Source organism: Chiloscyllium punctatum, chromosome 8, assembly GCF_047496795.1.
Source record: "Chiloscyllium punctatum isolate Juve2018m chromosome 8, sChiPun1.3, whole genome shotgun sequence".
Taxonomy (NCBI): Eukaryota; Metazoa; Chordata; class Chondrichthyes; order Orectolobiformes; family Hemiscylliidae; genus Chiloscyllium; species Chiloscyllium punctatum.
Genome location: NC_092746.1, coordinates 78,185,517 through 78,210,529, shown reverse-complemented (window position 1 = coordinate 78,210,529; position 25,013 = coordinate 78,185,517). Strand labels below are relative to the sequence as shown.

The 25,013-nt window shown below is 41.7% G+C and overlaps 1 protein-coding gene across 1 annotated transcript in view; it reads left to right on the top strand.

The window, feature by feature from the left end:
- Positions 1 to 18,301, top strand: part of LOC140480678 (STEAP1 protein-like) — a 47,886-nt gene extending 29,585 nt beyond the window's left edge. The window contains exons 4-5 of the mRNA XM_072575886.1: positions 15,368 to 15,532; positions 16,280 to 18,301. Coding sequence (XP_072431987.1) covers positions 15,368 to 15,532; positions 16,280 to 16,591 — 477 coding nt within the window. The 3' untranslated portion in view covers positions 16,592 to 18,301. The remainder of the gene's footprint in view (positions 1 to 15,367; positions 15,533 to 16,279) is intronic.
- Positions 18,302 to 25,013: the final 6,712 nt, after the last annotated feature.

Below are 25,013 nucleotides of genomic sequence, written 5' to 3'. Positions count from 1 at the left end.
TCATTTGAGAAATAATTTACTTATTTTCAATTTCACAAATGTCTATTTTTTAAACCCTTCTAATGTCATTGGTATTTTGTTCATCTCACTGGTAAATAAAGAACCAAAGTAATTATTTAATATTTCTACTATTTTCCTGCCTTCGTCTGAGAATTTACCTTCAACATCCTTGATCCTCTCCCTATCCTGATATTTCTGTGTGTCTATATTATTGCTTTTACATTCAATTTCTCAGCTTATCTTTTTTCCCAATTTTTTCTTAAATTTTGACTTTCTATGTTCCATTTTGTCATCATCCTTCTTTGTTTGCTACATAGCTGATGGCTAGTTTTTTTTCCTTCAGTTAGTATTCCATATTGGCTAATTTATTTTGTTGTTTTAGAGAAATCAATTTATTCTGAAGCTTTTTTTTAATCTTTGCTTTAAACTTCCCCACTGCTTTTCTACCTCTGTCATTTTTTTTCAGTTCATCTTCCTTAGTTTATACTCTCATATGTCAAAAATAAATTACTTAAATCCCATTACTTTTTGTTTAAATCTGCTCCTACAGTACCCCTCCCTTTCAGAAACAGATCTTCACCCTGATCTTAAAAGAACACCCTCAGTAGTACTGGCCTTCCAAACTGACATTTTATCTCCAATGCCAGTATGGATTTTGCAAGTTTTCAAATATCATGGACACTCTTGAGCATGATTACAGTGTGGTATTGCTTAAAAAAATTGCTGCATCTACTAGCTTTTGTCAAATAAATTATTAACACACTGTTAAATCTGCTCTTTCTGCAAAGTTCCTTGTGTACACTGCTGTGCCAGAATTTATTGTTTAACTTCGGGTTAATCTGTACTCAGTGTTTTTTTTTCAAAGGCAGTAGATTAATTTGGAGTATTCACTTATGTGGCTCTGAAATCTATCCAGATATTGTTTTATCCCCATCTGTAAGACATTGGGCCAACCGATCTAAACGACCTGTTGGAATTCTCAGTTTGAATACATGATTAATTTTATTGTATGTTTTATTTGAGTACAGAATGTGGGTGTTGCTGGCTGGGCCATCAGGTGAGCAGGACACTAACTTGCGAAGTGAGTGAATATTTTGTTAGCTCCACTTAACCCTGTTACAGATCCAGATGTAAAGGACCATCTGGTAGCTGCTTTCTCAATTTCTGCAGCAGCACTGGCAGAAGCTACTTGATGTCTCAACTCAGTGCAGCTCCACCTTTACCCATAATATGCCTGAAATGGCAGCCAAGGGCAGGATTCCAAAAAGGGTCCCAAGTAAACAGCAACCAAGAATGTTAAAGGCACGAAGAAGCATAAGATGAGCTGGAAGGAGAATTACAGCATCTACATCTAGATGCCAGATACCAGCAACTCCTCCTCCACCCTGAATGACATCAACTTATTGGGTGGTACAGTGGCACAGTGGTTAGCACTACTGCCTTGCAGCACCAGGGACCCGGGTTCAATTCTACCTCAGGCAACTATCTGTATAGAGTTTGCACTTCTCCCTGTGTCTGTGTGGGTTACCTCCCACAGTCCTAAGATGTGTGGGTTAGATGGAATAGACATGCTAAATTGCCCATGGTGCCCAGGGATTTGTACATGGGAAATGTAGGATTACAGGAATAGGGTAGGGGGGGTTGAGTCTATGGAGGGTTAATGTGGACTTAATGGGCCAAATGACATGTTTCCACACTGTAGGGTTTCTATGATTCTATGAAAAAAAAATTGCCAATGCCATCTTTGAGCACACTGCCTGCAAGATGTCCTGCCTCACCTGATGCAGCAAGTGGCAGACCATCTCCTCCTGGGACATCCAGACTACAATCTGCCTGCCACTGCCCGGGGAGCTGGCCAAGTACATCATCCCCGAGGGCGCCAAGGTACTCACTAACAGACTGCAAATGAAACATCTCTCTAGACAAACTGAAAGAGAGAGGTCATGGGATCCATCTTTATCACCAGGCTGGTGCCATCATGGCTTTTGCAAAAGTCCAGCGATATGTTCTCAAGCAGATCACTAGGATTGTAGAGATGCTACACAATGGGACACCATTGGAACAGGGCGTTGGTCTCTGTCAGGATGACAGCATTTTTGCTGTCCCACCTGACTCACCAGTGCTTGTGTCTCAGATTGCTGCTGCAAGGTGTGCTGAGTTGATGCAGTCCCGAGCCAGGCCCTATATGTCCATCTGCTATTCCCAGCCCCCACGCCACCCACTCCACTTCACCAGAGAAAGTCAGCAGCCTTCCATGTGTCTGACCTCAGACATAGGGATAGCACTATATAAGGCACACTAGGACAGGCACTAAACAAATGCACAATGGCAATTAGTTCATTTTGATTTGTAAATGTGGATCTTCTTTGGATAAGAATGTTAATGAGAAGATTTTTATCTGGGTGGTTACTATTGTTGGATAGTAGCCAACTATGTGATAGGGCATGGTGGACGTGTGTGGCCTAATAATTTGCTGATGGTGGGTACAGTTGTTTTTCTCTGAGTTTAGTGATGTTGTGAAGGAATCGTAGGTCACGGTAGCAACCACCAACACCAATGCCATGCCACCTTCCCCACTGTCTGACGGTCTCAGCAGCAAAACCGTTGTTTGAGCTTGGTGATTGCCTCTCGGTAACATTGTTATGTGACTTTAAGTTTTATTTTCTTTCTTAAAAGTATCCCACCCAAACCTATTACTCTACATTTACCCCTGTCTGACGCACCTAAACTACTCATCCCTGAACACTATGGACAATTTAGCATGGCCAATTCACCTAACCTGCACACTTTTGGACTGTGGGAGGAAACCCATGCAGACATGAGGAGAATGTGCAAACTCTGCACAGGTAGTTGCCTGAGGCTGGAATTGAACCCAGGTCCCTGGCACTGTGAGGCAGTAATGCTAACCACTGAGTCACCATGCCATTCAGACTTTAAGTTTTATTGTATGCATGCCCTTTTCATCTTTGGTGACTGGGCCTGTGGGTGCATTGGTTGGTTGGGAGAGGGAAGGGTGAAGTGGGGGGTGGGGGGAGGGGAGTGGGAACTGGTCATCAGCACATTTATAGTAGATAGTTCTTGTCAAATGTTCCCTTTCAAACTTTGGCTTCCATGTATAGTTCCTTCTAAAACTTCATGTAATTGCACACATGTTTATACTACAATCAGGATTGTGCAGTGTCCCTTGCAGAGCTACGCACCCTACAGCTTACCCAGAACATTGAATTTGTTCCTGACCAGTCAGTATCTAACTCCTCTGCTATTAGAGGGCTAAAGATGGGGAAATAGACAGTGTATAGAGAATGCATTCTGGCAGGATGACAGGCATTCAACATGATTGTTTTCCCTGGAGCGTTGGAGGCTGAGGGATGACCTTATAGAGGTTTATAAAATCATGAGGGGCATGAATAGGATAAATAGACAAAGTCTTTTTCCTGGGGTGGAGGAATCCAGAACTAAAGGGCATAGGTTTAGGGTGAGAGGGTAAAAATATAAAAGAGACCTAAGGGGCACCTTTTTCATGCAGAAGGTGGTACGTGTATGGAATGAGCTGCCAGAGGAAGTGGTGGAGGTTGGTACAATTGCAACATTTAAAAGGCATCTGGATGGGTATATGAATAGGAAGGGTTTGGAGGGATATAGGATGGGTGCTGGCAGGTGGGACTAGATTTGGTTGGGATATCTGGTTGGCATGGACGAGTTGGACCAAAGAGTCTGTTTCCGTGCTGTACATCTCTGTGACTCTATGATAGACTGTATTTTCCCATATCTTGGCCAAGTGTTGGTTTTGGGGGGAATTTCATAGAGGGATTCCCTCCTTGAACATTGGAGACTTTTCTCATACTATTCTCGACTTCTCGTCTTGTAAGTAGACCCTGCCTCCTCAGTGCTGCATGGTAACCCATGCTCAGCAAAGGCTGAGTTCTTGTTGTTGCTGGTGCCAGGAACTTCCAGCATTCACACCACAGGTGCTGTATTTAACCTAGTTGTGCACCATTTCAAATGCTGCCTGTTAGGAATTACCCTTCACAATGTATTGATGTTCATTGCCATGTCTGAGAGGTTAATTAGATTCTAACTTTGCCAGTAGAGACCTGGAGGTCCTCGAGGTAACGAAGAAGATTGATGAAGGCAGAGGGGTAGATGTTGTCTATATGGGCTTCAGCAAAACGTTTGGCAAGTTTCGCATGGTAAACTGGTTAGTAAGGTTTGATCACATGGGGAACAAGCCAATTGATGCAAAGTTGGCTTGCCGATAGGAGATAGAGGGTGGTAGTAGAGGGTTGCCATTCAGACTGGAGGCCTGTGACCAGTAGTGTTCCACAATTGTGTATTTCATTGTTTATATAAATGATTTGGATGCAAATATAGGAAATATGGTTAGTAAGTTTGCAGATGACACCAAAATAAGTTTGTGTAGTAAACACTGACAAAGATTATCTCAGAGTACATTACCTTGGTCAGATAGGTCCATGGGCTGAGGAGTGGCAGATAGAGTTTAATTTAGATAAGTGTGAGGTGATACACATTGGCAAGGCAAATCAGGGCAGGTCTTATACAGTTAATGAAAGGGCTCTAGGGAGTTTGCCAAACAAAGAGAAACAAAGGTCCATGTGCATATTTCCTTGAAAGTGGAGTCACAGGTAGACAGAGTGGTGAAGAAGGTGTTTGGTACACTTGCCTTCATTGGTCATTGCATTGAGTATAGGGATTGGGGTGTCATGTTGTGGCTGCACAGGACATTGGTGAGGCTAATTTTAGAATACTGTGTTAAAATCTGGTTACCCTTCTACAGGAAAGATATTGTTAAACTTGAGAGGATGCAGAAAGATTTACAAGGATGTTGCTAGGAATAGAGGGTTGCGTTATAGGGAGAGGCTGAATAGGCTGGGACTTTTTTTTCCCTGGAGCATTGGAAGCTGAGAGGTGACCTTAAACAGATTTACAAAGTCATGAGGGACATGCATAAGGTGAATAGCCAAGGTCTTTTTCCGAAGGTTGGTGGAATCCAAAACTAGAAGGCACAGGTTTAAGGTGAGAAAGGAAAGATTTAAAAATGATCTGAAGGGTAACATATTCACACAGAGGGTGATACGGAACAAGCTGCCAGAGGAAGTGGTGGAGGTATCTCAATGGGTACATGAATAGGAAGGGTTTTGAGGGATATGGGAAAAGAGTTGTGAACTGTGAAGAGGACCTTGCAGAACTCCAGAAGCACATAGAAAGATTAATGGAGTTGGCAGAGAGGAGATAGTTGTAATTTGCTGCAGAGAAATGTAAGATCATGCATTTTGATAGGAAAAAACATTGAAAAACAATACAAAATAGGGGGTGAAGCAGCAGAGAAACCTAGTGTATATCTGCACAGATCATTCAGTGTGGCAGGACAATTAGAGAGAACAGCAACTATATCATCCAACATCCTCGGTTTATTAATAGGGCTATAGAATACAAGTGTAAGAAGGTGATGTTGAACTTGTATAATAGTTATTGGACCTCACCTGGAGTATTGTGTACAGTTCTGAACATCACATTATAGAAAGGATCTGAACACATTGGAGAGATTGCAGAAAATGTTTACAAGAATGCTTCTAGGAATGAGGAACTTCAATTATGAGGATAGATTGGAGAAGTTGGGACTATTCTCCTTGGAGAGAAGAAGGCTAAGAGGAGATCTGATAGAGGTTTTCAAAATCATGAGTAGGCTGGAGAGACACAAGGATCATTGCCTGTTTCTTCTACTTTTTCTCATTTACATAAATGATTTGGATGCAAGCATAAGAGGTACAGTTAGTAAATTTGCAGATGATACCAAAATTGAAGGTGTAGTGGACGGCGAAGGGGGTTAACTCAGATTACAACAGGATCTTGACTAGATGGGCCAATGGGCTGAGAAGTGGCAAATGGAGTTTAATTCAGATAAATGTGAGGTGCTGCATTTTGGGAAAGCAAATCTTAGCAGGACTTACACATTTAATGGTAAGGTCCTAGGGAGTGTTGCTGAACAAAGAGACCTTGGAGTGCAGGTCCATAGCTCCTTGAAAGTGGTGTTGCAGGTGTATAGGATAGTGAAGAAGGTGTTTGGTATGCCTTCCTTTATTGGTCAGAGTATTGAGTACAGGAGTTGGGAGGTCATGTTGCAGCTGTATAGGATATTGGTTAGGCCACTGTTGGGATATTGCATGCAGTTCTGGTCTCCTTCCTATTGAAAAGATGTTGTGAAACTTGAAAGAGTTCAGAAAAGATTTACAAGGATGTTGCCAGGGTTGGAGGATTTGAGCTAAAGGGAGAGGCTGAACAGGCTGGGGCTGTTTTCTCTGGAGCGTCAGAGGCTGAGGGGTGATCTTATAGAGGTTCACAAAATTTTGAGGGGCATGGATAGGGTAAATAGGCAAAGTCTTTCCCCTGGGAAGGGGGAGTCCAGAACTAGAGGGCATAGGTTAAGGATGCGAGGGGAAAGATATAAAAGAGACCTGAGAGGCAACTTTTTCACATAGAGGGTGGTACGTGTATGGAATGAGCTGCCAGAGGAAGTGGTGGAGGCTGGTACAATTGCAACATTTAAAAGGCATTTGGATGGGTATATGAATAGGAAGGGTTTGGAGGGCTATGGGCCGGGTGCTGGCAGGTGGGACTAGATTTAGTTGGGATATCTGGTCGGCATGGACAAGTTGGACCATAGGGTCTGTTTCCATGCTGTACATCTCTATGACTCTATGACTCTAATAGATAGGAAATATTTGTTAAAGTGAAGTACAAAAGAAGGAAGAATGTAGTAGGGAACAACTTTTTTCACTCAGCAAGTATTTAAGGTATGAAATGCACTGCCTAGAAGTGTGGTGGAGACAGTTTCAATTGAACATTCAAGAGGGCATTGGATGACTATTTTGATAAAAATAATGCAGGGAAAGAGTAAGAAATTGTTACTTGGTAATGATGCTCATTTAATGACCTAGTATAGGTATGATGGGCCAAATGGCTTCCTTCTATATCATAACAATTCTGTGATTGTCTCAGCAGCAGCTTCTCCATATCGACGTTTTGTACTCACAGCCTCCATACCTCACATAGCAGTTTCTGGGTTCCCTCTGATTTTTAAGCACTAGCTCTCAAAAAGAAATCTCCAAAGACACAGCACATAACTTCCACAAATTCATCATAAGCACTTAACCCATTTCCTTTGCAAGTGATTGCCTGGTCCTTTCTAAAAAGTACAAATACCATTGATGGTTTGTGTTGTCCTGAATGGGCCTTGCATTTAAGTTAATCGACTGGAACACATGGAAGATGAAAAATACCTCAGGCGATTTATCGATGGGAAAAAAAATTCAGTTATATAGATTAAAAAAGTAAAAGGTGCTAGTGCTAAATCCTTCTTGCAGCAGAAACTGTTTTCTTTGTGATGCAGAGCCAAGATATTAAATTGTCCTGTGTTTAAGAAAATATAATGTCAAATCAACTGGTATGACAGTGGGACACCTCAACTGCACCAATTCAGAGGTTTCTGATGCACACAGGTCCCTAGTTACAATCAACAGTGCCCATATTCCTTGCCACTGGTGTTTGACTCCTTTTGAAACAATTGAACCCTGGAATTCAACATTCATGGAACACTTTAACCACCTCCTGATCTGAACGTTGGAAGATGTATGCATCTTACTGAAGAATGAGATCAGTAAGCCTGCTAAACACAAAAAAAAATACATCAGGCTTGAGCAGTTCTCAGTACAAATAATTTCTCACTCATACAGGATGGTCAAGGACCAGAAGAGTGGATTATTGCCCATTATTGTGACCAGAGGAAATTTAAACTAAAAATAACAACAGATGTTAAAATTCCCTTTTGAATGAAACATCTGAAAAGAGAATCAGTAATGTAAAAGTCAAAGAGGTCTACAGTGCAGAAAAATGCCCTTTGACTCACTGAGTCTGCATTGGTCAAAAACAACAACTAACTAATCCCATTTTCTAATCCCATTTTCCAGCACTTGGCCTCGACATCACAAGTGTACACCTGAATACTTCCTAATTGTTATGAAGGTTTCTACCTCTACCACCTCTCCAGGCACTAACTTCCAGGTTTCCATGACGTTCTGGTTTGAAAATATTTTTCCTCACATCCCCTCTAAATCTCCGGCCCACTAACTTAAATTTATGCCCCTGGTCATTGATCCTTCCCAGCAAAGCGAGAAGTTGCTTCCTATATGCCCCTCATCATTTTATACATTTCGATCATGTCCCTCCTCAGACTCCTCTGCTCTAAGGAAAACAATCCCATTCTATCCAATCTCTTCTCATAACTAAAACTTGCCAACACAGGCAACATCTCTTCGGCATCTTCTTCAGTGCAAACACTTCACTCATATAAATGTGATTTCAAAGTCAACACAATACTCTAGCAGTAACTGAACCAACATTTTATACAGTTCCAGTTTCACCTCCCTGCTCTTAGACTCTTTGCCTTAGTTAATAAAAGCAAGTATCCCATATGCCTTCACAACCACTTTATCTTCCTGAACAAACTACCTTAAGGGACCGGTGGACATGAACACTAAGGTCCCTCTGATCCTTTGTGCTTCCCAGGGTCCTACTGTTCATCATGTATTCATGAGTGCTGATTTGCAAGCAGAGAACAGGAGAGATGAATATCAAAAAATACAAGTCATGGTCAATGTGGTCTGTTGTTTTGATTAGTTTTTGTTCACAAGGAAATATAGATGAGCTTTCAGTTTTTTTGGTGCTTTGGGTTTCTGATTTTTTTTTGCAATTCTTGCAGGGACATGACACCAAGGGGTGATGCAAAAGTGTGGGGGAGGTTGTTTGTGACGTGGGTTTAGGCAATGGTACAGATTTGCAACTCTCTGTAGTAAGGAAATGGCAAGAGGGAGTGCCTAGTTCATTGGCGGCATTTTCGGACATTTCAGTCAGGTTGTTGATGAACTTTAGGAGAATCTTGGGAATTTTAGTAAAGTGAAAGGAGTGACTTTCATTCATATCATACCATACATGACTACAGGCAGTCTCAAAACACTTCGCAGCCAATGGAATACTTCTAAAGTTTAGTTACTGCTGTCATGAAGGAAATGGGCCCTAATCTATGAAAAATTGAACATATATTTAACGAATGATTGAAAGAATCCCTGGAGAATCTGCTTATACTGGTAGGATAAACATTTAATTTTAAAATATTTTTATTGAGAAAAAGATTTTTTTTTACACAATTATAAAATTACTACAAAATAATATAGTAATCTTATAATATAACAATAGCAGTAAACAAACAACTACTCTACTCCACAAACAGTTTAAAAGCAAAGAGAAAGAATAAAGAAAATAAAACCCTACCCATACTACAATCAATAAATAAACACAAAAAAACTAAATTAAATCTAATTGAACAAAGGCAAATTAAACTAAGTTACAACACTCAGCACAACCCCACCAAAGCTCCCCATTACCTGGAGCATCAGTTGGCAGACTTGTATGTGTTCGGGATTCTTCCTCTCAGGGGCCCCTGGCCTGCCAGACACAGCCCTCACGGCTACACAAAAGTTCTGACCAATATCGCTGACAAGTCTGTATCTATATAGTTCAAAAAGGGCCGCCACATCTTATAAAAGAATTCCATTTTTTGGCGCACCATGCTTGCAAGGAAGTCCGGGGAATTGTGCTCCATAACTAACCTACGCCACCCCGAAATTCCTGGGGTATTTTCCGACACCCAGCTCATCGGAATGTTCTTCCTCGCACAATATGAAAGAACATTAAACAGTTTCTTTCCATGCGCGTCCAAAGAGCGGAGATTCGGCAAGCCCAAGAGGAGGAACAGCAGGTCTACCTTGACATTGGTTCCCAAGACCCCTTCCAAGACACTAGCTATAGCGCCCCAATACCTGTGAAGCTTGTGGCATGACTACAAGCAATGAGTCAGAGTACCAATATCTGTTTTACATTTGAGACACATTGGAGACGCTCATGTCTTAAAATTTGCAAGCCACTCCGGTGCCAGATAAGCCCTGTGGAGTACCTTCAGTTACATACCCTGCATCCTATTGCAAATCAAAATCTTTGTTACGTTCTCCCAAATATCCTCCCACGCCTCTGACGAGATCTCCACCCCCAATTCCTGAGTCCAGATGCCGCACAGCAGCTCCATGTCCTTCGAGACACTACCTCCTAATAAATGATAGATGGTGCTGACTGAAAGAGTACCTGTGGACCGGAGTGCTCTCCTCTCCACATCAGACGTATAGGGACGAACCATTCATGTAATCTTTTTCTGTATAAAGTCCCTAATCTGAAAATAACAAGAGAGGTCTCTCCTAGATAGTTCATATTTCTGGCTCAACTGCTCGAAAGATATCATGACCTCCCCGTCAAATAAATTTCCCAAACAGAAAACTCCTCTGGACTCCCAAAGCTTAAAGCCAGAGTTCATCGATCCAGGCCAGAATCCTGGTATTCCTACTATGAGAGAAAAAAGGGTAGTTTTTTGTAAATTGCCCTCAATTTGTCGCATCATTCTCCATGCTGTAACTGTATTAAGGACAATCTGCCTGGGAAGCCTAGATGTCCAACCAGATTGACCGCGGGTCCTGGCAAGCCCAATCAGCCACATAGGATAATAAGGAACTTCATTGATATTTCTTAAAATCTGGAAGGTCCACACCTCCTACCAGCTGTGGAAGCTGCAATTTGGCAAGATTAATAAGAGACCGTCTGTGATGCCAGATAAAAGAACTGAGCCAACTGTTAAGCCTCCGTAGCGCCTGCCTGGGCAGCATCAAAGGGAGTATTTGCATGGGATATAATAAACAAGAAAGAACATTCATTTTCACTAGAGCTATTCTCCCCAACCAGGATATCGGAAGACCCCCCCGCCCCAGTGCTGAAGGTCCTACGTCATCTTCTCTAGCAACTGCACAAAAGTAGCTTTATATAATTGATCAAAGGCAGGGGTGATAAAAATGCCTAAGTACAGGAGGCCTCCCTGTGATCATCTGAAAGGGTATCGGATTCCACCCCCAACTTTAGGTACTCTAACAAGACGCAGCCTCCCCCACCTACCCACCCATGTCTGGTCCTCCTTTACAGTGGAGGGCAGACCTTCTCCAACCTTGATGCCAGCATTTTTGACAAAATTTTAAAATCCACATTTAATAATGATATGGCCCTGTACAAAGTACAATCCTCTGGGGCTTTCCCTCTCTTGATAATAAGGGAGATATTTGCTTCTCTCAGAAAGGAACGGAGGCAGTCCTGACTGTAAATATAATTGTACATATCCAACATTGGCCCAGCCAGCATGTTTATAGACTCTTTATAAAACTCGCTCTGAAATCCATCTGGTCCAGATGCTTTACCACTCTGGAGATGCCTCACCACCTCCCATGTCTCTTGGATTGTCAGAGGGGCAGTCAAAAGAGATGCCTCTCTGAAGTTACACCGGGGAGGTCCAAGGTCTTAAAAAAGGACTCCATCTTTGCTAATCTGTCCTCACAGCTCTCCGACTGGTACAACTCAGAGTAGAGTTTCCTGAATGCCATGTTAATATTTTCGGAATCGCAAGTGAGAGTACCAACATATTCTCCGATGGGTGTGATAGATTGGGCGTCACTTTTTTCTTTCAGGCCAGATACGCCAGTTTTTCACCATACTCGAATAACCTCTGTTTCACAAAGGAGATCTCCCTCTGGAGAGTGCAGCATTCAGAGCAGCCCTGAGGGCTGTAATCTGCTGCAACTTGGTCACAGACGGTCTGTAAAAGTATGCTTTCTCAGTTGCACTCAGCCAGGCCTCAAGCATACACTGCTGCTCTCCCCTCTGCCGCCCCGGGTCGCCAAGTGAGAAATAATCAAATCCCTTGCATAAATCTTGGCGGTCTCCCAGAGCACCAATGGGTTACTGGCCATACCTGAATTTTTTAAAAATTTAAATTTGTGCGAAAAAGACTCTGTAAACTTGCTATCCTTCAGGAGAAAAGGATTATACACCAATCCCACAAGCCTCTCCCATTACCTCCAGCCTTAACCTCCATGTACACTACTGCATGGTCAGAAATGGTGATGTTACCAATTCTACAGGACAGCACCAAATTCAAAAAGGCCAATGGAGTAAAAAAACATGTCAATCCTGGTGTAGCACTTGTGTAGGTGAGAGAAAAAGGTGAAGTCCCTAACCTCAGGGTGAAGACATCTCCACACATCCAACAACTCCAGCTAGCCACTCAGGTCCACCAGTCGCCTGGATTGCAGGGATAAGCCCATGAGACCCCTAGACATCCTGTCTACCTCGAGGTCCATAAGGCGGTTAAAGTCTCCCCCTGTAATCTTATGACACACTCCAAAGGTCATCAACCTGGAAAGTGCATCCATTAAAAATTTGAGGGGGTGTGCCGGGGACAACATACATTCAAAATCCCATACTCCTTTCCATAAGGATCATAAACCACTCATATTCATCCTTAATTTAGTCTAACAGCTGAAATGGGAGATTTTTCTGGATGAGTATAGCAACTCCTCTGCTTTTAGAATTAAAGGATGAGAAAATCACCCAGCCGAACCTTCCCTGCTGTAACCTTAAGTGCTCCTTACCAGTTAGATGTTTCTTGTAGTAAGGCTTGAAAGTGTCGTCTTTCTCTTAATCAGTGAATGACTCCCCTTAATACTCCAGGTGCACAATTCAAATGAACTATTAGCCATGGCTGTCCGAGACAGTCCGTGACCCCCGGGAGGAAGAGCCCTGCTCATAACGCGCCAAGTGAAAACAGTAAACAGTTCGTTTCAACTTGAGAATACAACTACAAAACCTACCAGCTCAAAACTTCTAACAACTACTTCTACAATGAACCAACATCTCAAACAAATAAGAGGAGACTTTTGCTTTGCCCACAGAGGGTACTGACACAACCCACTAACACCTTCATGTTTCCTTCTAGCTGAAGCCACGCCCTAAATCCAGGCAAAACAAAGTAAAAAAAATTATATGCGTCTTATAACAAAATTAGAAGTGAGCGTTCAGCCCATCCCATCCATACTTTGACCCTAAGCAATCCTGGTAACCACCTCCCCCAATCCCCCCACTCCATCCCATACCAAGAGAGGGAAAAAAATAGAATGATAGAAAAACAAAGGATAATGGGAGGGGAGAAAGAAGGGAGAAGAGGGAAAAAAAGAAAAAGGGGACCCCCCACATAGTAAAAGAACAAAACCAGGTAAACCACAGAAAAAACAAAGTGAACACTATTGTCTACATTATTTGAGCCAGTCTGTTTTAAGGTGCCCAGGAAGTCCTTTGCCTTTTCTGATGAGTCAAAATTAAACACGGGCCCTCCATTGCTGAAATGTAATATTGCCGGATATCTTACAGAATACAGAATATTCAAGTCCCTCAGCCTCCTCTTTCCCTCATCAAAGGCCTTCCTCTTGCGGATCACAGCTGCAAAAAAGTCTTGGAAGAACATAATTTTTGATCCCTTTTATGTCAGGGCTTGTGGATCCTTCCCCAGTGCTCTGGAAGCTTCCAACACCATTTGCTTGTCTCTATAGTGCTGGAGTCAAACTAGGACTGGGTGGGCCCGCTCGACCCACACCTGGCCTGCATCACGTTTCAGCCCCAAAATCCGCAGGAGCCATTGCTCCAAAAAACTGACTAGCTGGCCTTCTTCCTCCCGTTCCGGCAGACCGATCAGGTGGATGTTCTTCCAATGGCCTCAATTTTCGAAGTCGTTGACCTGCTCTACTAAGGTCCAGGACCTGGACCCGACCTGCCGAGGATTCTGCCGTGGATTTGGACGCTGCAGTCCGCTGCTCCACCTCCACGCACACTGACCGTGCCGCTGGATCTCCTGGTCATGCTTCTGCAGCATGGCCGAGATCAGTTCTATCTTGACCTGGGTCTCCTCCATTGCTGAATCGATCTTCTCTCGGAGTTTCACGAGCTCCAAGACCAGGCTCTGCTCCACAGGTAAGTCCCCTGGGGCATTTGCGGAAGCCGCGCTGCGGTTCCGGGCGTGTCCATTGCTGCAGGGAAGTGCTCTGCTTGTTGTCCTTTTCCTTAGTCATCTTCCTTAATCAGCAAAACTGTCACACAGCAATCCTAGGGATCTAAAGCTGCTGAATTTTGCCATAGTAATTAAGAAAAGGAGGGTAAATACACCACTTTGCCTGGGTTATGGTGCAGACATCAGCAGGGCAGACCTACTGGATTGCTGCTACCTTGGATCTCCAGAACAAACATTTTAAAAATATCTACAGCAATGTTACAAATAATTAAATGTTGACAGTCTGAGTAGACAAGAGAAACAATCAACAAGTGCTTATATTTTCACTGATGAAAAGGTACAAAAAATGTTAGGAGATGTATTTTCCATCGGAGATTAAGAACCTAAATCCTAGACCATGTCCAAAATCTGACCCTTGGCTGCTATTTCAACATCAAATGCTGGCAAATGGGACTAAATGGCTTAGAGTTATGAAAAGAGATTGGATAGACTGAGATTGTTTAGGATATCTGGTCAGCATGCACAAGTTGGACTGAAGGGTCTCTTTCCGTGCTGTATAATTCTACAACTATGACTGTCTCTGGATTGGGCCAGAGACAAGCTCAACACCCAACTAGCAGTGCTGATGTCGCCTGGAGACAGACAGCAATTCCCAAAATCGGATGGTGCAGGCAAGAAAGCAGAATGCCAAGAGCTTCAAACAAGTGCCCAAATGCTCGGGTACTAGATCACGTGGTACTACCACTTATATTATTCTAGTTTGATATTTTATTCAACCCTCACTACCCTCCGAAGACTTCAAGTCAGCCGCAGCAATAAATAATGATTTAATGTTGTGCTGCTGGCAGCTGTAACAAGCCCCAGATTGTTCACTTTTGTCATTCTCACCTTTAATAGATCGCTCTGCTCTTCTCCAGCGCAAGATCACCAGTGATGTGAACTGCAAGTTAATTGTAGGGAGTAGTTTGTCAGCTCTCAACCATATCCCCCACCTCACACATACACTTTCTGGTAAACAAGTGATCCAAATAACTGTTGCACACCTACAAACCTATTATAATAATCACAAAAATTCTAAAAGGAAAACTATTCACATTGAAAAGCTGCCTGTTGAAATTATCTAATTTGAGAAGCATTTGAGGTATATGGAATTTGTGGAACAATACAAAAAATTCACATTTAGTTTGCTTTTAAGGCAGCTTCATGTTTTTCTCCCCACTCCCCTAGACATGATGTATATTTTGTTAAATAAAGTTTTTGGTATTTGGCCTTTTCTTAACACTCAAATATTTGCTTCAACTACGACATATTAAAGATTTTTTGTCTTAAATAAGGAATTATTCCATTTGTATATTGATGCAACAGGTGAAACAAAACAAAGAAGATGCTTGGATTGAGGACGATGTTTGGAGAATGGAAATTTATGTTTCTCTAGGAATTTTGGGTCTTGCAATTCTTGCTATATTGACTGTGACTTCAGTTCCTTCGGTCAGCAATTCACTAAATTGGAGAGAATTCCAGTGTATACAGGTACCTTTATAACTCATGCAAAATGACTTAGGTCAAACCATTCATGTGTAGCACCACAGGAATAAAGTGAGGGGTATGGGTTGGATTGTGTATTGTTATGCTGAATTTCCAATTACAAGTGTTAATGCCAGAGAGATAGAGGCTCCTACAATCCTCCCCAATTGCAGTATAGAGGAGATTCATCAGAAATTTTGGCCCAGATTTTCCACTGTCCATTCAATCATCATGCCAGTGCAGATAGGAGTTGTGTGCTTGAAGACCTCCCATAGTAGCACACTCTGAAGGAACGGCTCAGGAATTTGAATTTTCCACTGGGCAAATCCATTATCCAGAAACTCTCCAAAAGTCCCCATTTAAATCAGAATGTTCAATAAAATAGTTACTCAGGAAAGTCAGTAAGAAGCCAGGTTGAATCTTGGCACACGGACAGTTTTTATTTAACCATCCCTATTTAACCTCTATTGTTACAACCACTGAAGTTACCTACTTATAAATTTGCATTGTGTGCAAATGTTTGAGCACCTTTATGTGTTTGGTGATGCAAAATAATGTAATACATAAAAACAAATTCAGATTGGAATTGCAGAAGATTAGTTTCTTTTCCTATTAGTATTCACTTTGGAGGACTGCTTACTTTGTATGTATCCTAGTGTGACAAATTGATGGAAGTTGTTTATGATACTCAAAAAAGCTTTTTTTATTCTTTTAAGAGCACATTAATTCTTTTGTACTTTGTCTGTGTTTCAGTCAAAGATGGGATATTGTGCATTATTCCTATGCACTCTTCATGCTCTGGTATATGCCTGGAGAAAGTGGGTAGAGCTCAAGTATTTCGTCTGGTATACACCTCCAACATTTATCATTGCAGTTTTTTTACCTACTTTAGTTTTGCTTTGCAAAACAGTATTTCTGTTCCCATGTCTTGCAAGAAGATTAGGTAGAATTCGACGAGGATGGGAATGGAAGTCAAGGTATAAAAAGGAATCTAAATGTAATATTGATGTCATGGAAGATCAGGCTACTGCTGAAAGATTAACCAGAACGGCAGAAGATTCTTAATAACCTCAGTGCAAAAGAACAATTCTTGCAGTTGGCTGTTATGATACATGCACAGCACATGTTTGTCTTTGTGGACAGTAAAGGGCCCACATTCTGAATGCTTTCTTCTTGTTAAATATTTCCTAATGCATCATTTAAATGTAGAAAGCTTTGTTCTGCTATGATGAGAGAACAATACTACAAAAGAAAACTTGTCTTCCTTTCCTTTCAAAATTTGAGATAACTAATTATTTTAAAATATTCAGTCAGCATGCATGTTGATCATTGACATATTGAAAATTTTAGTGTTTCCTTTATGTATCCAAATAAGAGTTAATCTGTTTTACTAGCCAATATTGAAGCTTGACTTGTGATTGATCATGAAACAGAATAATTCCCAGTAAAAAGACCAGAAAATAAATGATTTCTTTTGGAGGTTTTAGTTATTTCACATATGGTCCCATACCAGCATTAGATATCTTAAGGGCTTAGAATGATCTGCTCTTTCTATCAAAGTGACCATGTTGAGACATAGTGATCATATTTTAACATTTTCTTGTACTAAACTGTCTTTGACAAAAAGGTTATTTTAAACATTGTGCTCCATATTTGTTTTCTTTTCTGACAATATGCGGTATTCCAGTTCACTTGTATTTTATAATTGTACAGCATCAAAGGGAATGTTGTACAACTGGCAACTCAGCTGGTGTGGCAGCATCTATGGTGAGAAAGCAGAGCTAATGTGTCCCTCACATCCATCTGGAAGGACAAGTGATGAAGAATCACCTGACTTGAAACGTTAACTGTGCTTTCTCCCCATAGATGCTGCCAGACCTGCTGAGTTTCACCAGCAATTTCTGTTTTTGTACACAGACTGCTTAAATATTGCTCTCCTCATATCTGTACCTTAAGTGGACCTAAATGTGGAGTTCCAACTTGGTGGGTGTGTTTGATATAATGGCTATTTTTAAAGTTGTCCTTTAATTTATTGACTGAATTGATAATGGCAAGAGATATAAACACTTCCCCAAATTATACCGCACTTGACTATGGATCAGAAGATTCTAAATTTGACTCATGACAGGCTTGAATATTTAAGGGTGGCACGGTGACTCAGTGGTTAGCACTGCTGCCTCAAGTGCCAGGGACCCAGGTTCAATTCCACCCTCAGGTGACCGTCTCTGTGGAGTTTGTACATTTCTCTGTGTGTCTGCGTGGATTTCCTCTGGGTGTTCCAGTTTCCTCGCAACGTCCAAAGTTGAGCAGGTTGGGTGCATTGGCCATGTTATATTGACCATGGTGTTCCGGGGATGGGTGGATTAACCATGAGAAAAGCAGAGGCGGGTCTAGGTGGGCTCCTCTTTGGAGGGTAGATGTGGGCTCGATGAGCTGATGGCCTGCTTCTACATTAGGGATTTTATGAAAACAATAAAAACATTTTAAGGCTGTAACAAACAAATTGGTTTTATTATTTAAGATATTGACTGTGCATTCTGTATTAAATGTTACTCTCAATGATTATATTTACTTGTAAAATGCATACAGAATATATTTCTTTTTGTATCATATACTCTAAGCTTACATGCTTTTTACTGTAAACATATATTACATTGATACCTGCATAATGGATACAGTTACTGGACTAACAATCTAGAGAGACAAGTTCAAAATGCATAATGAATTCAGTTAGTTAAATATCTGTGGCGCATGCAGCTATTGCATTACCATTAAGAACCCAACAGCTTTCCTATTTTTAATAAAATAAATTGTCATCTTTACCTGATCTGGCCTGTGTATGACACTAGATCCTCTGAAACTGGTGGGATTGAATTCAATTTTAAAAATCTGAAATTAAGTATCTACTGATGACTATGGAACCATTACCAATTATAGAATCATTAAAAAAAATCTGGCTCACTGATGTTCTTTAGAAAAGAAAATCTACCATCCTCACCTGGCCTACATGTGACTCCTGACCCACAGTAATGTAGTTGACTCTGACATGCTCTCTGAAATGGCCTAGCAAGCCACTCTTTTATATCAGTCTCAACAAAGAAGTGAAACTGGACAGACCACCAGGTATCAACCTAGGCACCAGAAAAGACAACGGCAGAAACAGTCCTGTTAACCGTATAAAGTCCTCCTCAATAACATCTGGGACTAGTGCCAAGATTGGGAGCTGGAAATGTGTTTCTGGAAAAGTGCAGCAGGTCAGGCAGCATCCAAGGAGCAGGAGAATCGACGTTTTGGGCATGAGCCCTTCTTCGTGAGCCATTCCTGAAGAAGGGCTCATGCCCGAAACGTCGATTCTCCTGCTCCTTGGATGCTGCCTGACCTGCTGCGCTTTTCCAGCAACACATTTTCAGCTCTGATCTCCAGCATCTGCAGTCCTCACTTTCTCCTCCAAAATTGGGAGAGCTGCCTCACAGACTACTCAAGAAACAACCTGACGTAGTCAAAACCATGGAATCATGCCTTCCAGACAATGTCGCAAATGCCATCATCACCATCCCTGGATATGTCCTGTCCCACCATCAGGAAGACCCAGCAAAGATGGTGGCACAATGATAGACAGTCAGAAGAGAACATTCCTGGAAGTCCTCAACATTGATTCTGGACTTCAAGGAGTCTCATGGTTTCAGGTTAAATGTGGGCAAGGAAACTGCCTGCTGATTACCATATACCATCCTCCCTGTTGAATGACACTTTGAGGAAGTACTGAGAGTGGCAAAGGCACAAAATGTAATCTGGGTGGGGGATTTCAATGTCCGCCACTGAGAGTGGCTCGGCAGCAATACTACAGATCAATTTGGTTGGGTCTGAAAGGACATAACTGCTAGACTGGGTCTGTGGCAGGTGGTGAGGGAAGAAACGAGAGAAAACATACTTGACCTCATCCTTACTGTTATGAAGATATGGGTGTGCTGTACCGTTAAGAGAATTAAAAGCTAGCAGAACTACCTGACAGCACCAAATGGTCTTAATAAGGTAACAATGTAACACTTGGTCGAAAGCTGGATTAGCTATGTTGCCTGGAAACGACAAAACAGATTTGAATTAGGCCAATCAGTTTAAGTTATACCCCCAAAAATGCTAAACTCCAATCAGGTTTGAACTTAGTATATTGACAATCTTAAAAGCCAATGACACAATCCGATGCTTTGGGGGATATAAGACTGGGGAAAATTGAACAGTTGGGAGGAGAACTGCCAAGCCAACGACATCTGCACACTGCCCAGAGAATAGCTCTTTTATTTTAAATATATTGAAAAAAAATTGATCTTATATATTACAACAAATACAAAACAACACAATTCAAACAGTATGAGAAAAGAACACAAGAAAAAAGTAAAAAATAACCCAACCCACCCTCATATACAAATGTATAAATATATATACAAAAATATAGAATAAAAAACCCAATTAACCACTAAACTAAATAAATAATAACCACAACAAACTAATAAATAGTAATAACACAGCCAAACAAGACACTCATACGTTCACAGATCCTCCTCCCTGGATATTGGACTCGTAAAGTACAATCGTTATGGCTATATAAAAGCCCCTATTAGTGTGGCAGATAAATCTGTGTCCAGGTATTCCAAAAAGGGCTGCCATGTCTTATAGAAATTCTCACTGGTGTACCATACTTGTGAGAAAATCCAAGGGAATGTGCTGCATAACAAACTTCCGCCAACCCGACAGGGCTGGGGGGTTTTCAGATACCCAGCCTAGCAAGATATTCTTTCTTGCACAAAATGTGAGGATGTTGAAAAGATTTTTCTTAGGTGCATCTGCAAGGAACACACTGGGCAGTCCCAGAAGAAGAGAAATTGGGTCCTTCTCCACCCTTACTCCCAAATTCCACTCCATTGCACCCGCCACAGTACTCCAGTATGTTTGAAGCCTACCACAAAACCAGAGACAATGGGTAAGCGTGCCCATACATACCTTGCACTTGGGACATGTTGAAGATACCCCTGGTTTAAATTTTGACAAACGGTCCGGAGCCAAGTGGACCCTGTGGAGAATCTTTAACTGTAAAGCCTGGGTCCTATTGCAAATTGATACCTTCCTTGTATTTTCTCAAATATCTTCCCATGCCTCTGAAAAGACTTCAACACCTAGCTCTCTCACACACACCTGGCAGAGTCAGTCAAACTCATCTGAGGGGGCAGCCCCCAACTGATGATATAAAGTGCTGACAGAAAGTGTACTCTTAGCACTGAGCACTCTCTATGTCGGATTTGTAGGGATCAGTCAAAAGTGTAGTCTTTTTTTGAATAAAATCCCTAACTTGAAAAAAACAGAGGTCCTTGTTAGATAGCTCGTATTTCCGTGCTAAATGACTGAAGGACATCATTGTGTCTCCCTCAAATAAATCACCCATGCAAGACACACCCCTCGTTGCCCAATGTTTGAATCCTGAATCCATCATCCCTGGTTGAAAACCCGGCATACCCACTAAAGGTGTAAAAGAAGATGTTTTGCCAATATTGCCTTCCCTCTGCTGAATTGTCCTTCATGATTTAACAGTATTGATAACTATTGGGTTATGGAAATATTCCCTAACTGTCCTCATTTTGTCAAAAAACAGCAAGCTGGTAAGGTGGCACCTTGCCTGGGAGGCTTCAATATCTAACCATATTGAGAAAGGGTCCCCACAGGCCCAATCCCTCATGTAGAAAAAAGCAAGCTTAATTGGCAGCTTTTGAACCCTGGAAGGTCCACTCCCCCCCAATCTGTGAGGCAGTTGCAGTTTAGCTAATTTAATGAGGGGCCGTTTACGATGCCAAATAAAGGAGCTGAACCAGCCGTTCAGTCTCCTGAATGTTTGCTTATTGAAAATCAGGGGGTGCATCCGTATAGCAAACGGGGAGAATATTCATCTTATAAACGCTATCTGACCCAACCACAAGACCGGAAGCACCTCCCATCTTTGAACATCCTGTTTGATTTTATCAAATAATTGAACAAAATTGGCTTTGAACAGCCGATCCAGAACTGGAGTAATGAATATGCCCAAATACACAAAACCCCACTGTGACCACTTAAATGGGATTTGATATTCCCCCTCAAGACCTTTCGTAAGACCACCCATAAGCATAGCCTCTGATTTAGCAATATTAATCATGTACCCCCAAAAGACGCCAAATGCACAGCTGCATTGTATCAGGTGAGGCACTGAAAATGCTGGATTTGACAAAAAGATTAGGACATCGTCTGCATGCAACAAAATCTTATGTAATTTTGACCCCACTTCTGGAGCTGATATATTGGGATCCCGATGAATGGTTCAATCATCAACGTAAAAAGCAGTGGCGAAAGGAGACAGCCATGCTGGCTGCCCCAAAAAATGTTAAAATTACTTGATTGTACCCCAGTGGTAATGACTGCAGCAAGAATGTCACTGTAGAGAATCTTTACCCATCTTATAAAGGCTTCGCCCAAGCCAAACTGCTCCAGAGTATAGAAAACATATGGCCACTCAACTCAGTCAAATGCCTTCTCTGCATCTAGAGAAATCACCAATCCCTGTTTTGACTGTTGTTGACACGCTTGAATTACATTAAGCAGCCTCCTAACATTATTGGAGGATCTGCAGCCCTTTATGAAGTCTGTCTGATCTTCTTTAACAATATTGGGTAACACAGTCTCCAGCCTTAACTCGAGAGTCTTAGAAGGATTTTAAAGTCCACATTTAAAAGTGAAATGGGCCTGTAGGAAGCACAGTCCTCCGGGACCTTCCCTTTTTTAAAAAATAAATGAAATATTGGCCTCTCTCAGAGATGGCAGGAGATAATCATGGCAGTATGAGTCATTAAACATATTGAGCATCAGGCCTGACAGGATGTTTATAAATTCCTTACAGAATTTGCTGGGAAGTCCGTCAGGACCGGGGACCGTGTGCCTTTCCATTCTGAAGCTGCCTCAAAGCTTCCTGCACCTTTTGCTCTGATAAGGGGGCATTGAAAAAGGACTCTTGTTCAAGGGTCATGCCCAGGAGCGCTAGGTCCTTAGAAAAAGATTCCATTTTAGTCCGGTCCTCCTCACAACCCTCAAATTGGTATAAGTTAGAGTAAAATCTCTGGAATGCCACATTAATCTTTTTGGAGTCACATGTTAAATTCCCAGACCCTTCCCTAATCGATGTAAAGGCTTGTGGGGCATTTCTTTTCCTGACAAGATATGCTAAGTATTAGCCTGGCCTGTCACCATGCTCATATAATCTTCGCTTTGTAGAGGTAAGCTCCTTCTTTGCTGTCTATGTGAGCATGGAATTCAGTGCAGACCACAGTACCATAATCCTCTGTAGCTTGACCAACGAGGGCCTGTCAAAGTAAGCCTTCTCAGCCGCCTTCAACCATGTTTAGAGGAGACATTGCTGCTCACCCTCATGCTGCTTCCTACTGGCAGAGTAGGAGATAACTAACCCCCTGGCATAGGCATTGGCAATTTCCCAAAGGACAGATGGAATACTAACTGAGTCTAGGTTAATGTCTAGGAACGCCCGACATTCTCTAGAGAAATACTCCATAAACTTATTATCCTTGAGGATAAAGGAATCCATTCGCCAGTGCCTTGAACCCACTGTAATGTCCATAATCTTAACGAACAGGCACACTGGAGCGTGATCAGAGATGGTAATATTACCAATCGTATGAGATGCCACTAAGTCCAGGGTTGCCACAGGGGTCAGAAAAAATCAATCCTGGTGTAACATCAGTGCTGATTGGAAAGAAACGTAAAATCCTGCCTGTAGGATAGAGATGCCTCCAGACATCCACCAACCCTAACTCCACACACAGGTCCACTAGTTGTTCAGTTTGTACAGAGGGTGTCGAGGGTCGAGGCAACCTGTCTGCTGTGGGATCCATGAGACAGTTAAAATCTTCCCCTCTAATGAGATTGATCAGTTTAGAAAACGCATCTATGAAGAACTTGAGGGGATGAGCTCGAGGGCAATAAACATTTAAAACACCATATTCTTCCCCATTTATCAAGGCTTTAAGAATTACAAACCTCCTGTGTGTGTCTTTAACACACTTTTGTAACTTAAATGGGAGATTCCTCCCAACCAATATAGCCACTCCCCTACTTCTGGTATTAAATGATGAAAAGTAAACCTGATCAAAGGCGTTCTGCTGTAGTTTCAAATGTTCCCTATCATCCAAGTGTGTCTCCTGTAACAGAGCAATATCCACCTTTTCCATTCTAAGACTCAAAAGTACCATTTTCCTCTTAATTGATGAGTGATTTCCCTTGATATTCCAGGTACAGCATTTAATTAAGTCATTAGCTGTAACCTTCTGCAGTAACGTTCAAATTCCAGAAAGGAGGAACTTGAACCACAAATCGCTGAGCCTTAGTGTCACATGATCCAACCAACATAAAAACTACATAAACTAAATCCACTACATTTAACCAACCTACAAAACTATCAAAGATTAAAAACAACAAACACCAAAAAAAACATATAAAGTGCCAATGGCACTGAATAGGGGAACTCACTCCATGCTCAAAAGAGGCAACTACCCATCCCAAACTGCCTATAAAGTTAACAATCACACAACACCAGGTTATAGTCTAACAGGTTTAATTGGAAGCACACTAGCTTTCGGAGCGACGCTCCTTCATCAGGTGATTGTGGAGGGCTCGATCGTAACACAGAATTTATAGCAAAAATTTGCAGTGTGATGTAACCGGAATTATACATTGAAGAATTGATTGTCTGTTAAGCCTTTCATCTGTTAGAATACAGTGATAGTTTCACTTCTTTCATGTGTAAATCACAAAACCCTTTTTTTTAAAGTTGCATTCTCGGGTTAGCTGTTAACAATGGTGATAGCTAGACAATATGTTGAAGGTGTTAGCCCCCTGTGTTCTCTGTGTATGACCTAACGTTTAGATTGATTCCAATCTAAAAAGTGAGATAAGAGTTTTACATAAATTCATGCAGTTTTTGAGCTCAGAGTTCTACATGAATGTATGTAGTTTTTGAGCAAAGTGCAATGTAACTCTGCAAGTACAAAAAAATTCACCACACAAAATATATGTGTGCGTGTGGGTCTTTGTCTGTCTGTGTGTGTGTCTGTCTGGGGTGGGGGTTCTTTTTTTTAGAAAACAACAAAGACATACCCAAACAACACTACTATTTGTACATACCATTGTTCAGATTAGGTCAATTTTTCCACAAAGTCTCTTGCCTTCTCTGACGTGTCAAAGAGTTGTACAAATCCATCTAAGGTGATCCGCAGCACCACTGAATACCTCATGGAGTACTGGATCCCAAGCTCCCTCAGTCTTCTCTTGACACCGTCATAAGATTTTCTTTTCTGGATCACCACCGCTGAGAAGTCCTGGAAGAACGTGATCTTAAAGCCCTCATAAATTGGGGCCTTAAGACCCTTGCCATGGGTTCTGGAAGCTTCCACAATTC